Source organism: Eptesicus fuscus, chromosome 11, assembly GCF_027574615.1.
Source record: "Eptesicus fuscus isolate TK198812 chromosome 11, DD_ASM_mEF_20220401, whole genome shotgun sequence".
Taxonomy (NCBI): Eukaryota; Metazoa; Chordata; class Mammalia; order Chiroptera; family Vespertilionidae; genus Eptesicus; species Eptesicus fuscus.
This window is the reverse complement of record NC_072483.1, coordinates 80,171,615-80,186,168: the sequence shown is the minus strand read 5'-3', so window position 1 is coordinate 80,186,168 and position 14,554 is coordinate 80,171,615. Positions and strand designations below refer to the sequence as shown.

Below are 14,554 nucleotides of genomic sequence, written 5' to 3'. Positions count from 1 at the left end.
GTCCCCCTTCTCCACAGGGGTTGTATGCCAAGACCCCCAGTGGAGGCCTCAAACCACAGAGAGTACCAAACCCCATGTGTACTGTTTTTTTTTCCTATATATAAATACCTATGATAAAGTTTAGTTTATAAAATAGGCAGAAAAAGAGATTAACAACAACAAATAATAATAAAATGAAACAATTATAACAATACACTGTAATGTAAGTTATGTGAATGTGGCAGTAAGTAAAATAAAGGTTACTTGAACACTTGCAAGATCTGTTTGGTTAAGCTAACCAAATGCCAGGAGATCAGAGAGGAGATGGGGTCTTGCAGGCCTAACGTAAGAATTGTGGCTTTTTCTAAATGAGATAGGGAGTTTCTAGAGGTTTTGAACAGAATCATGGGGTGGTTGGCTTCATGTGTTGAAAGGATCAGGCTAACCGCTGTACTGAGAACAGAATGAAGGTTAAGGGTGGCTGATATAAAATCCTAGTCAAAGGTGACAGTGGCTGGAACCAAGGTGGGGTCAGTGGAGAAGGGAAGAACAGGATTTGACGACAGATTGGGTGTGGGGAGTAAAAGAGTTGCTGAGATGGCCTCTGCAGTGGGAATGATGAAGTTGCCATAAACTGAGATAGGCAAGGTTGTAGGTAGAGAAGGTTTTTGAGGGGAGGGCAATTAGGAGTTTAGTTTTGGACATAATAAACTATTACTCAACATCCAAGTAGAGATGCTGAGGTACTTGGGTATACAAGTGTGGATCTGAGACCAGGGGCTTGTGAGCATGTTTATCATATCGAATGCCCTTGACTGAATGCCCTTGACTGAATGAGATCACTAAGGGAGAGAGTACAGAACAGGTCCAGGAATCCGGGGACACGCAATATTAAGAGGTCAGTGAGCAAAGGAGATTGAGAACAGTGACAGGAGTGTAGGACAAAGACCAGGAGAGGGAAGTGTCCTGAAACACAGAAGAAACAAATGTAACAAGTGAAGGAAGCCTTCCAGGGAGGAGGGAGTGATCAACTGTGTCAAATGCTGCTCACAGGACAAGTGAGAGGAAGACTGAGATCAAGCCATTGGATTAAGTAACATGGAGAGTTTTGGTGGAATGCTGGGGGCAAGAGCTAGTTAGAACATGAAAGAAAAGGAATTGGGGAAGTAAATAGAGTACTCTTTCAAAGATATTTATTGTAAGGAGAGCAAAAATTAATGGGGCAGTAGCTAGAAGAGGAAGTGGAAGTAAAGGTGGGTTTTGTTGTGGTTCTTATGTGTAAGATTAACTTTAAGAAGCAAATACACTGAGTGATCAGATTATTTTATATATATATATTGGAGGCCTGGTGCATGAATTCGTACATGGGTGGGGATCGGCCAGCCTGGCCAGGGGGAGGGGACATGGGCGGTTGGCCGGCCTGCCTGCTGGTCGAACTCCAGGTCGAGGGGACAATTTGCATATTAGCCTTTTATTATATAGGATATACACTGAGTGGCCAGATTATTATGCATTCAGAGATCATAATAATCTGGCCACTCAGTGTATATTAACCTACGTGGGAACTATAACTGGTAAACAGATCAGGAATAGTTGTAACAGATCGGTGCTTCCCTCTTCTCCTTTGAAAAACTATTCGAAAAGTACAATTCAAATCACAAGATTATTTCATGAGCATTGATAACACTGATGCCCAGTTTCTGAGGGTACATGGCACAAAGCAGGTGCTCAACAGATATTTTTAGAATTAAAGAGAAAGGTCACCATGGCCTTGGGGTTAGATAGGAAAGCAAACTGAGTCATGAGAGGTGATGCACCAGAGAAGGCAGGGTTTGTGGAACTTGAGATTGTAGTGAGAGTGAAAGTTAGGTTCAACAGTGGAAGCAAGAGAGAAAAATAACAGGAAAAGGAAGCCATGGTTAGAGGAAAGCTCTCAAATGTCACTTTCTCCTTGAAGCCTTTTATAATCATCTCATGAGACCGCCACCTTTTCTGGACCTCTCTCAGGCACTTATCTTATACTATGTCAAGTTATATCCACGTGCTGTTCTCTACTTTCATCTCCCCAATATTGACCATATTTTTCGACTGAAAAACAGAGTAAAAAAATAAGGTAATTTCTAAGTCCCAGAGACAAAAAATAGATGCTAAAAGTTTGGCATTTCTAGTTCATTTCTATGGTTTATGGAGATGCTAGAGTAGAATATATGAAATTGGGAGACTAGGTTTCAAATCTGAAGTATATCCAAAATGTTTAATAAGATCAATTGCATTTGAGTGCCTGGATGATTAAATGAACAAGTGAATGAACAAAGTGAAGCGAAAACTGAGGCCAGGAGAGAAGTCAAGGAGAATACGTGATTTAATAACTGAGGCCCGCTGGTCTGATAGGTGGGGCACAGGTGAATGCGAAAGTGGGTCTGGAGTCAGAAAGCTCCTAGGAAGTTAGCAAAGTCACTAAGACATGAAAAGATGGGACCTAAAGAAAGGTCAGTATGAGTAGAAAGGAAGAATATGAAGAAATTTTAAACTGAAAAATTACCATATTTGGTGGGTGATAAATATAGGCTATGAGTAGATAATTCCAAGGTTTTGGTATCATGTATAGGGCCAGCATAAGAACAGGGAAATGATAAACTCAATTTTGAAATGTACTTGACACAAAGATGAGTTATGCATGTAAAAGCTAGTAATAGTTCCTGGGTTTCGGCACCAAAAAACAAAACAAAACAAAAAACCAAAAAAATAAAAAATAAAAGCTAGTAATAGGCAACATTTCAATTAACACTTAGTATGTGCCAAACATTGTGTCAAGTATGCTTTCCATGAATGAATTTAATTATCACAATAATTATCACCTATGGTGTAGGTGCTATTATCATCTTTATATTACAGATGGGAAAATCGAGGCACAAGAATGAACAATTTGCTCAAACTCACATAGCTAGTAAGTGGATGAGCCAGGATTTGATTCCAAAAATATTAAGGAACTTATCCTGGGACCACACACATATTATTTATTCATTAAATATTGAATGAGTACCACTGCATTCTAGACATTGTGCTGGTGCTAGGGAAGGAAGGGAAAAGCTGGAGTCAAATATGACAGACTTGGTCCCCACCTGCACAGACCTTACATGGGCATTAAGTAATAACAATATGATATATCAGAAAAGAAAATGTTGTTGCAATTAGGTAAGAGTAGGTGACTGAATTCCAGGGGAAGGGAATGGTGTGTGTCAATGACTTGAGGTGAGAGCCTACAGTAGGAGAGAGAGAGAGAGAGAGAGAGAGAGAGAGAGAGAGAGAGAGAGAGAGAGAGAGAAAGAGCCCAGAAAAAAAGAAAAAAGACTAATATAAAAAAGATTAATATGGCTGGAGTGCAGATAGGGAGGCTGGAGAATGACAAGCCCAGATGGTGGAGGGCCTGGTCTCCATGATAAGGAGCTGACTGTGTTCAGTAAGCAAAGGGAAGCCACTGAAGAAATTCAAGCAGGGTAGTGACTTGATCAGATTTGTATTTTTAAAATTACTGTGGCTGCAGCATGGCAACTGAATTGGAGTGAAAGAAGTTTTGTAGGACCTGGATGGTAGTTATGTGCAGTACTTCAAGCAAGAGATGTAGGTGGCTAGACTGGAGCGGGGTGTGGAAAAGTGGCCATAGGAATGGAGAGTGGCCACAATCCCATTTTTTAAGGCACAGGGGTCTAGGTCAGTGGTCGGCAAACTCATTAGTCAACAGAGCCAAATATCAACAGTACAACGATTGAAATTTTTTTCGAGAGCCAAATTTTTTAAACTTCTTCTAACGCCACTTCTTCAAAATAGACTCGCCCAGGCCGTGGTATTTTGTGGAAGAGCCACACTCGAGGGGCCAAAGAGCCGCATGTGGCTCTCGAGCCGCAGTTTGCCAACCACGGGTCTAGGTGATTCTGATGTGTGTCAGAGGCATGCTAGGTTTCTGGCTTGAACTCAGTAGATGAACAGGATGCCCTTTACTGACCCCAGGGCTAAGGGAGGAAGGTTTTGGAGGGACTGTACTATACAGGTTGAGTTTGACATGCCCCAGTCATCCAAATGAAACTGTAACAATGGCAGCTAGAAATATGAACCTAGAGTTCAAGAGCAAGATCTAGATTTGAGTTACGGGATGGACAGTCTTTGGCAGAGGGTATGTGAAGCTGCTGGAAGAGGATGAGTTCACCTAAGAGAGTATTCAGGGTGGGACTCAGGAAGAGCACTCAGCTCAGCAGAATGCCGATATTTAAGAGTTGGACAAAGGAGGAGAAGCAGAGGGAAGAGCCTATTGGGTTGAAGGTGTGGTCAGTAGTGCCAAATGCTAGAATCAGGTCTTGTAATACGATGACTGAAGCCTGTCCGTGAAGCTGCTTCTGGTGAATGATTGGAATAGAAGCTAGACAGGAAAGGGTTAAGTAGTGGGGCATGAGACAATGTCCACAGGGTAAGAGACCATTGGAATTACCCGTTGGAGAGGGATTTAAGGAGATAAACCTTATTTATTTTTAGAAATCTTTATTGTTTAAACTATTACATAGGTCCTCCCCCCGGCCCCCATTAATATCTTCCAGCCCCCTCCTGCCCCTCAAGGCCCTCACCACCCCATTGTCTGTGTACATGGTTATGCATATATCTTTTTAAAGAAATGAGAGACTTAAGCATGTTTATTGATTTATTTTAAAAATATATTTTTACTGATTTTAGAAAGGGAGAGAGACACACACACACAAACACCAATGATGAGAGAGAATCATCCATTGGCTGCCTCCTACATGTCCCACACTGGGGATGGAGCCTACAACCAGGGCATGTGCCCTAACCAGGGAATCGAACCCGTGACCTTCTGGTTCACAGGTCGATGCTCAACCACTCAGCCAGGCAAGCATGTTTATATGCTAGGCGGGGAAGCCGGTAGACTAGAAAAGGTTGAGTAACAGAAGGAAAGGTGGCTTATTCTTTGGCCCAAAGTCCCCCTGAGGAAGCAGCAGGTGATGGATCAAGAGAACCAAGAAGGGCAACTGTTTCTAACAGGAAGCCAGTAAGGGGCGGAGCTCAGACTTGTACCATGTAGATGAACGGGATGGCGCTGCTTCCTAAAGGCAGGTTTGCTTTTCAAAGGGCAGAAAGACAATTATGAAAGAGGACTGCAGAGTTCAATGCAAAGGAGAAGGAGAAATCAGTCTCGTGGCCTTGGGTGACCTCTGAAAGCGCGATTTCAGTAGCTTTGAGGCAACGGAAGTCACCCTGGCGGGTTCGGAGGGGAGTGGGTGGTGAAGGAAAGGGTGCAGCGGGTGCAAACCATGCTGTAGAAAACCGGCTGCGAAAAGAAAGCGACACAGGAAGGTGCCAGAAAAAAAAAAGGCGGGCAGGTGGGGGCGGGGGGTGGGGGGGGTGAGAAGACATTTCGAAAAATAGTGGAAGAGCAACCTGGGTCAGGGCAGGTCATTGCTCAGAGGCCCTGGATGACCCTGGCTGCCCACGCAGCCGGGGTGAACCCCGCGAGCTGCCACAGGTCCCAGAGCCTCCCCAGCCCCAGCCCACCCCCGAAATAGAACAGTGCGGCCGGCGGCCGCCAGCTTTCTCAACTGATTCTTGGAGCCGAGACGGAAAACCCTCCCCGCGGGGGCTCCCGAGCCGCGCCGGGGCAGCTCTGCGGCACCGCGTCCCAGCCAGGCCCTGCCCCGGGCCTTGGGGGCGTTGGCAGCTGCCTTCCTCCCCCGCTCGCCTGACTCCCGCACTCGGATGCGGTCCAGACTCAGCGGTGCGTCTCCCGCGTCCCCACAGCGTTTTGAAAGTTCCCGGGCCGAGGCCGCCCGCAGCCGCCCTAGAGCCCGCCGCTTACCGCCGCAGGGCCAGAGCCGCGCGGGAGTTTCCATCCAGCCGTCCACACCCCCCTGGATTTCCCCAGCCGGCCGCACACAAGCCCCACTTCCTCCTTCACGTTTCCGCCGCCGGGTTTTTAGCCACCGAAACGCGGCGATGGGGCTTAGATCACTCCCCGCTACGCGCGGGTCCCAGCCCACCTTCGCCTTCCCACTCCCGGGAGAACCCCTGCGCCTCGCCCGAAGGAAACCGAAGAGCTTCGGCAAGTTCCGCCTCCAGCGCGGGGGGGGCGGGGCCGCTCGAACTCCTCCGGGCCGACTCGGCTGTTTCCGTGCGCGGCCGCTGCGCACTCGGCACTGGGCGGCGCTGGCTGGCTCCCTGGCTGCGGCTCCTCAGTCCGCGGCGGCTGCTGCTGCCTGTGGCCCGGGCGGCTGGGAGAAGCGGAGTGTTGGTGAGTGACGCGGCGGAGGTGTAGTTTGACGCGGTGTGTTACGTGGGGGAGAGAATAAAACTCCAGCGAGATCCGGGCCGCGAACGAAAGCAGTGACGGAGGAGCTTGTACCACCGGTAAGAGGAGCAGGAGGAGGAGGCAGGAGCCCGAGAGAGCCGGGGGGACCGAGGGGGGACGGGGAGGCGCCGGACACCCGCGCTCCGGGCCTTCCCCTCGCAGGAGGGGCCGCGGTAAAGATGGAGCCTCCGCCCGAGCCCCACAACCTCGCCGCCGCTCGCAGCGAACAAAGAATAATGGCGGCGGACTGGAGCCAGCGGCGGCCGGGCGGCAGCGACTCTGCCTGCAGCCAGCGGCGGCGCTCATGGCGGGGGGCGGCGGGCGGCGGGCTGCGGGCGGGGTGGCAGCCGGGGACCGGGCTGCGTGCGGGCGGCCGGCCGGCCGCAGCGAGCTGGCGCCCGCGTTCCCGCCACCGCCGCCGCCACCACCGGTCCGGGCCGGGCGCGGAGCCGGGAACCGGGAGCCGCCCCGAGGGAGGCCGCCCGCCCGCCCGCCTGCCCGGCCGGCCCGATCTGGGCTGGCGCTGCTGCCCCCCGCGCCGCCCGCCTCGCCTCGCCCCCGGCCCGGCCGTCCTCCCGGCTGCGCCGCCGGGTGCCCGCGGGGGGTGGCGGCGGAGGAAGGCGGCCGCGGAGGGCAGGAGAGGTGAAGGTGCCTGCCTTCCCGGGAGCCTCCGTGCCCGCCGTGCCCGCTGCGCGCCGAGAAGCGCGGCAACGTCCGACCCGCTCTTCCCCGCTCTCTTTGTGCAATAAAGTTCGAAACCCAAGGTTTCTCCTCGTTCTGTATTTCATTCGTGCCCTTTCCCCCCGCTCCACGCCATGGGGGGAACACTGTTCTTTTCTGCTCTGGGGAAGCGAGGAGAGGGCTTGTGCATTTTTAGATCGTTTTGACTCTTTTTTCCCCCCTCACCTCTTTTTTTTTTTTTTTTTTTTTAAGGCAGTAGTCATGGAAATGCATTCTTTTTGGGAGGAAGGGGTTGCTAAGAAAAACATTTCTAATAAGTTTGAAACAGTTGGGATCTTGTAAAAGGGAAGCTGGTGTTTGAAAAACAGTTTCGCTTTTAACCCTTTTCAATAAGGTAATCACTGGAGATCTATCATTGTGAAACACTTCGTTTTTAGTCGGTGTACTTTTGCTTTACATCACTTTTTTATGTTTTGTTTTGTTTTTTTTTGCCAACCATGCCAACGCGTTTGGGTCCTCTGGATCTCTCCACCCCGCCTCCTGCTGCCATGTTTCCCACACATGTCTGTCTAAACTTAAACGTATTGATGAATACTAATTCTAAAAATAGGTATTTTAAAATACCCATTATTTGTCTCCCATGCGGTGGGTAACCCCAACCGGAGACTGACAGTTTAAGCCACAAGGCTTATTTTTTTCTTTGTTAGGAAAAGGCATGGCAGAAAAGTCATTGACACATTAAAGATTAAAAGATAATTTTTAGAGGACCTGCAGTCTGACCTATTTAGGTTTGTCATACCCTCTTTTAGAAGTTAGAATTTCACTCTGGCCTTAGCTTACAGCAGTTCTACCTCCTAAAGGTTTAGTATAAAAGAGACTTGGTTGCCAGCTATTGAAATCTTTTACACTCACTGCTTATTTCTAGATTTACAAGTATTTAAAAAAACGAACACGGAAGTCTTTTAAAAAAACAAAACACATTAGCAATTTGTCATTGTTGAAAAAAATTAAGAAAATGCAATAAAGAGTTTTTCCATAAGGACTGAGAAGATGATTTTATTGACAAACACTGAGGAAATTATAGTATTGATGATGTTATAGATTACTGTTTTTCCTTAAGAAAGATCTTCTGAAACCCAGCATCAGTTGAGTAATGTTTTTCTCCTACAGAGAATATAGGATAACAACTCTTCCTTTGTGCAAATTTAAACATGATTTATAAATTCATAATCTGTTAATTCTTAGCAATTCCAGGTGAAACTTTTCAAACTTTTGTATTAATTAAATATGTGAACATTCACATGGAGCATGGTACTAAAAATTATACTTCTACCCCCTCTCACGGACCAGTAAAAAAATCTCAGTTAAATTTGATTAATTTATTAATGGACATATGTATTCAGAAAATGAATGAATCTTTGACACAAATTGACTGAAAAATGTTAAAAGGCACTTATGGGATTTAAAGCTAGTACCCCTTTTGAATGATTTTTTTTTTTCAAGTAAGAGCCTAAGGAAACTTAGAAACCTAATCTATAAAATGGCAACTTCCTTTTTCTGCTTTCTAAAATTTATATTCTTGATTAGATCTGATAAATAGAAAATTTTCTTCAAAGAGAAGTAGCTTTATTTTGTCACATTCTAAGACATTGTGTTTTGTTGTTTTGGAATATAATATGGTTATATTAAAACCAAGTACAAGGTGGGGCAAAAATAGGCTTACAGTTGTGAGGTTATAGTAAAACCAAGTATATGGTGGGCAAAAATAGGTTTACAGTTGTGAGTACAAGAGTTTATTCTTGTATTATAATTTATTAATTATTGTATTATATAATTTTCCATATGAGTAACAACTTACTTTTGTCCCACATGTATGTATGCCCCACTTCATGTCAATTTAAAAATATTTTTCCTCTTCTACAGAAGAAAAAATATTCTTGTAACTTAATGCTTACAATGTATCACTGAAATTTATAATTTCATTTATTCTATAAGTACCTTACTAGATTCACTTATATGCACTTGTTTATATTAGCCTGTAACAGTCTTATAAGCATCTTTCTTGATGTACAGTGTCACAGTGATTGCTTTTTAATTGAGTAGTTAAGAGCTCAAATCTGAATGTAAGGATATAGTAGATAGGGAATAGAAAAAAGTCAAGGATTTTCATTTTATGTGTGAACTCATTTCTACTGCAGTATCACTTGAGACAACAGTTTGTGGTAATTCAGGTATTTAGTTAGCATTCACTGTGACAGAATGTAGTTAGTGGAAAGAGCATTAGGTGTTAGAATCCCTGCTGACACTATTGTCATGTGCCTACCCTCAAGGGAATTTGTGACTTACCCGTAAATTTCTTGATCTTCCTCAGCCTCAGTTTATTTGTTAAATTAGAATAATACCACCTTTTTAATAGGGTCATGAGATAAAGTACTTCCTTAGAGACTCAGGGATACTCATTTTTAGGCTTTATTTTAACTTCCTGGCTGTGGGACATTGAGCAGGTTTCTTCTCCATACCTCAATTTGCTTGGTCATAAAGGTACAATATCCACCTCATAGAAATGTGGGAATTAAATAAATTAACACATGTAAACTGTTTAAATAAGTTAATACATATTAAATGCCAGGCATTTCACAAGTGCCCAACAAATGTTTTCTATTTTTAAATTATTCATTATTAATATTACTATGTTTAATACACTGGAGTAGAAGCTGCAGCAAATCCAAAGATGAATTACACTGTTTTGTCGCTACCCTAAAGGAACTTTGAGGACGCCGTGACTAAGGCAGAATATCAAAAGAAGGAGGGATCATACTTGGTGAAATAATGGAAAAGAGGAATATTACAGTTTTATATTTTCAGTTTTATTTTTTAATGTCATTCAGATTATTCATAATTCAAAACAAAATTTATAGAAAAGGTCTCTCTGTGTGTGTGTGTGTGTGTGTGTGTGTCTGTCACCCCCAGCCAATTGCTAATTATTCTCTCAGAGGTATATATTCATACACAAGCAAATAAGTACATACTCTCCCCTCCTTTTATACAAATGATAGTCTACTATATACACTGTCATATATCTTGCTTTTTTCCACTTAATACTGCTTAGCAAAAAGAGCTTCATTTTTGTTTTTAACAGTGAGGCATTTCATCATATGAATGTACCTGTATTTATTAACCAGTTAGTGAGCTGATTTTATTTTTAGGTCTTACCTGATCCTTTAAACTAAAGGAATCTATCATTATGCATTTATTTCTTTAAATGGAAGAGAATTCATTTGACTGATAACAATTTCTGACAGGAAATTGTCATTTGGACTTCCTCATTACCTTGTTAGCTATTAGTGCATGAAAAGGCAAGTAAGCTGTGTAAGAGTTAACTGTGAAAGTGAATTTAGTCAAGAGAGAGATGGATAGAAACAAACATCAGTGAGAAAGAAACATTGATAGGCTGCCTCTTGCTCACCCCCTACTGGGAATCGAGCCTCAATCCAGGCATGTGCTCTGACAGGGAATGGAACCTGTGACCTCTTGGTTCCTGGGTTGGTGCTCAATTGCTGAGCCACACCAGCCGGCTCAGCTGGACAGTCTTCTTTTTTTAAGCAGACTGTTTTCATGGGAAATTATGACCCAGTAATGCTGATTAGGATACTAGCTTTCTTCCTGTACTTATTTTTTACATAGTCATTAACTTATTCTTCTGTGATTTTCTAAATTTTTTAGTGTAATTGTCAGTTTTATATTTGACTAGAGGCCCAATCACGAAATTTGTGCAAGAGTAGACCTTCTTTCCCCCGGCTGCCCGCACCGGCTTCCCTCTGGCACCCGGGACCCGGGCTTCCCTCACAGCCCCGGCTTCATCCATAAGGTCGTCTGGAAGGACGTCCGGTCTAATTAGCATATTACACTTTTACTAGATAGAATATAGATGCCTAAATAAACAGTTTCACCTATATGATTCTGTACTGAGATTTTGCTGCTTAGATGATCCCACCTCACCCCCAGAAGTCTTTGGTCAACCAATTAGACCAAGTAATACTTCAAATAGAGCACAAAATTAAGTTTCAGCATCTCTGTCCTTTTTTTTTTTTTTTGGCTCTTCTAAGCAGCATTTAACCATAGTACATTTTAAATAAACATGCTGTTTATCTTTGAAATACATATGCTATACATTTTTTAGTTGATTAAAGTTAGAAAGAAAATGATAACTAATAATCTAGCAGAAGAGACATAGATAAGCTCCCTGTCTTCCAAAAAACAAATCATTAATTGATGCTGTCTTGGTGCATCTCATTCTTTGTTTACTCAAGTTGACAATTGCACATGCTGAAGTTTTTAATGTAAAAATATTGCCTTACTATTATTTTGAGGATTTATTGGTGTTTTATGTAAAATACTAATATGTGCTTTTTTTAAAGCGTTTTTTTTTTTTATTATTGATTTCAGAGAGAAAGGGGGAGAGAGACACATCAATGATGAGTGAGAATCATTGATTGGCTGCCTCCTGCATGCCCCCTACTGGGAATCGAGCCTGCAACCCGGGCATGTGCCCTTGGCTGGAATTGAACCTGGGAACCTTCAGTCTGCAGGCCGATGCTCTATCCACTGAGCAGCTTGGTCTAGGGCTGATATGTGCTGTTTTTATCTGAAACATTTACAAAGCACTTTTAAAGATTTGGGGGGCTAATTAAAGTTTGTAAAGGCAAAACATTTTTCTTCTGGAACATATATCTGTGTGTTGCCAGGGAATTAAATAATTTCTCAGAATATGGAATCATTGAATTGCCTTTTGGAGAGGAGGTAAAGATAATGAATTAAAGTAACAAAATGATAAGGAGAAAATGGCTGTTTTCCTCTGCCATTTGATGTATATGCTAAATCAGTCATTGTATAGAGGTTGCCCTGGTCAACTTTCTGAAGTCTTAAGAAGAAAGTATGGTTTTAAACTTATTCTACACAATTATATCTATAAATGTAGGTTTCTGAGACATTTGAAACTTAGATAAGAAGAGCCATTTATTTTTCTTATTCAGAATGCTTTTCTCCTCTTAATATACAATACACTGAGTGGCCAGATTATTATGCTCTCTGAACGCATAATAATCTGGCCACTCAGTGTGTGAGTGTGTGTGTGTGTGTGTTTGTGTGTGTGTGTATTAAATGCCCAGTGCATGAATTCGTGCATGGATGAGGTTCGGCAAGCCTGGCCAGGGGGAGGGGCCATGGGCAGTTGGCCGGCCTGCCTGCTGGTCGAACTCCTGGTCGAGGGGACAATTTGCATATTAGCCTTTTATTATATAGGATATACACTGAGTGGCCAGATTATTATGCATTCAGAGATCATAATAATCTGGCCACTCAGTGTATATATGCCCAGGAGAAATAACTCATGTCTTGTGTCCTGTTTGCTTTGTTTTGCATTCTTTGAGATCTGCCAGACATGGATCTGTAAAGATGTGTTGTTATAATTTACCCAGAGTTTTGTTCACTTGTCTACTAGGTTACCAACAGGAAGAGGGGACAAGATTAATCATTCATATTCTGGTGTTTATCCTAACAGAGAAGGAGAAGACAGTTGTCCAGTGATGAAAAATTACCTTTATATATTTAATCTATTCTTGAAGCTAGTTACATGAATATCAACTTTAAAAGAAAACAAACAAACAAAAAAACACCACAGTAGTACTCCTTGAAAAACTTTTAAATGCCTGAGTTGCTTTTTCTCAGGGTTGAGGTAAGGTAATAAAGGAGTTTACCATAAATGAGATGAGCTGCCTAAACCAAGATGAAAAGCACACTAAGAGTTTTCTTCCTGTTGCTGAATTTATCTAGGATCTCTGAAGAATCTAACAAGGGGCAAAGATTTGGAGTGTAAGAGATGGATGTTGAGTGTGTGTGTGTGTGTGTGTGTGTGTGTGTGTGTGTGTGTGTGTTTTCCCAAAAAGAAAGAAGCAAAGGCTGACATTTGGTTGGAGAAGAGAGAATTTAGCAGAAGTTAAAATAGCTAGGTAGTGACCTGGATAGGAGTGGGGGTGATCCTGAAAGTTGACTTCTGCCAGTAGTAATAGAAAATGTTTTTCGCAAATATTAATGAATCTTCTCTAAAACTAAGATTTAGTTTTTTAATTTTAAGTGTATTCCTAATGAACTAGTTATCTGCATGTGAGTTTCTGGTTATAACTATCTAATCTAATAAAAGGGTAATATGCTAATTAGACCAGGAGACCTTCCAGACAAAGCTATGGTGGCGGGGCCAAGGCAGAGGTGGTTAGGGGCAATCAGACCAGGATGGGAGGGTGGATGGGGGTGATCAGGCCAGCAAGGGGGGGAGTTGGGGGTGAGAAGGCTGGTGGGGGGGTCATTGGGGTCAAGCAAGCTGGCAGGCAGGCAGGTGAGCGGTTAGGAGGCAGTGGTCCCAGATTGCGAGAGGAATGTCTTGACTGCTGGTTTAGGCCCGATCCCTAAACTAGCAGTAGGACATCCCCCAAGGGGTCCCAGATTGGAGAGGGTACAGGCCGGGATGAGGAACACGCCCCCCCCCCCCCCCCCGCACGAATTTCATGCACCGGGCCACTAGTATGACAATATTAGATATAGCTAAAAATGTTTGTAGTTTAGCCAAAGCTGAATAAACATTATTTTTTAGGGTCGTTATCTCTGTTTGTATAAGTGATTGGCAGTAGGAGACTGAGAAGTATCTTGTGTGTGTTTTTTAATCACTGAAGCAAAAATTATTGCTTGTTCTCACTTTGTATTCTTAAACGGGTATTTTTTTTATATAATATCAGCAGCTTTATTGTTTGCTCTGACCAGTAATAGTAATTACTGGTATTACTTTTATCAATCTAGTCCTTTATTCAATGAACATTTTTTGTTTTGATTTTTTTACAGAGAGGAAGGGAGAGGGTTAGAGAGAAACATCGATCAGCTGCCTACTGCACACTGCTTACTGGGTATGTGCCCGCAACCAAGGTACATGCCCTTGACCAGAATCGAACCTGGGACCCTTGAGTCCGCAGGCCAACGCTCTATCCACTGAGCCAAACCGGTTAGGGCTCAATGAACATTTATTAAAAAACTTTTTGTAGTTGGTGAAATAATCACAAGAAAATTTATTCAGTTAAGTATTTTTATAGATATTAAATGAAGGATTGCTCTAGTTGCTATTAAATACTAAAGCCTGATTATGTGCCTCCCACCCTCAAGGAACTTAGGTGTAATGGAAATGATGAAAATAGTGTAAGAGGGAATGATTTATACAGGGCAGAATATCAGTTTTCACTATTGTGTTGAAGGGCTATAGGAGCTTAAAAGAGAAACAGTTTAGTGAGGAAAAGTTTTGTGAGAAAGAATTTAAATAATACTGAATAACTTAGATAAATAGAGATAAAAGGGTGTGTATTCTAGGCTGTAGCATGGACAACAAAATTGAAGACATGAAAGTAGAATAAACCTAACCTGCTCACAAGTTGGTGAAGAAAGTATTCCATTAACTATAAATCTCTCATTATGAGGAACCTTGAGTGTGAGGCAGGAAGCTTTAAA

The 14,554-nt window shown here is 43.2% G+C and overlaps 2 protein-coding genes across 10 annotated transcripts in view; one reads left to right on the top strand and one right to left on the bottom strand.

Annotated features, from left to right (window-relative positions):
• Positions 1–6,652, bottom strand: part of LOC114232845 (uncharacterized) — a 41,878-nt gene extending 35,226 nt beyond the window's left edge. For 2 of the 3 annotated variants that reach the window (XR_008557529.1, XR_003618962.2), the window contains exon 1: positions 5,840–6,002. Coding sequence is in view for 1 of the 3 variants with exons in the window: in XM_054723476.1 (XP_054579451.1) it covers positions 6,021–6,634 (614 nt within the window). In the remaining 2 variants the exon portion in view is untranslated. The other variant, XM_054723476.1, reaches the window with a different exon arrangement.
• CREB1 (cAMP responsive element binding protein 1) overlaps positions 6,187–14,554 on the top strand; it is a 58,304-nt gene continuing 49,936 nt past the window's right edge. For 4 of the 7 annotated variants that reach the window (XR_008557528.1, XM_008145232.3, XM_008145231.3 and 1 more), the window contains exon 1: positions 6,326–6,387. The gene's annotated coding sequence lies outside the window, so the exon portion shown is untranslated. Of the gene's footprint in view, positions 6,272–6,325; positions 6,388–14,554 lie in introns of those variants that run through there. The other 3 variants (XM_028151148.2, XM_054723469.1, XM_054723472.1) reach the window with 3 other exon arrangements.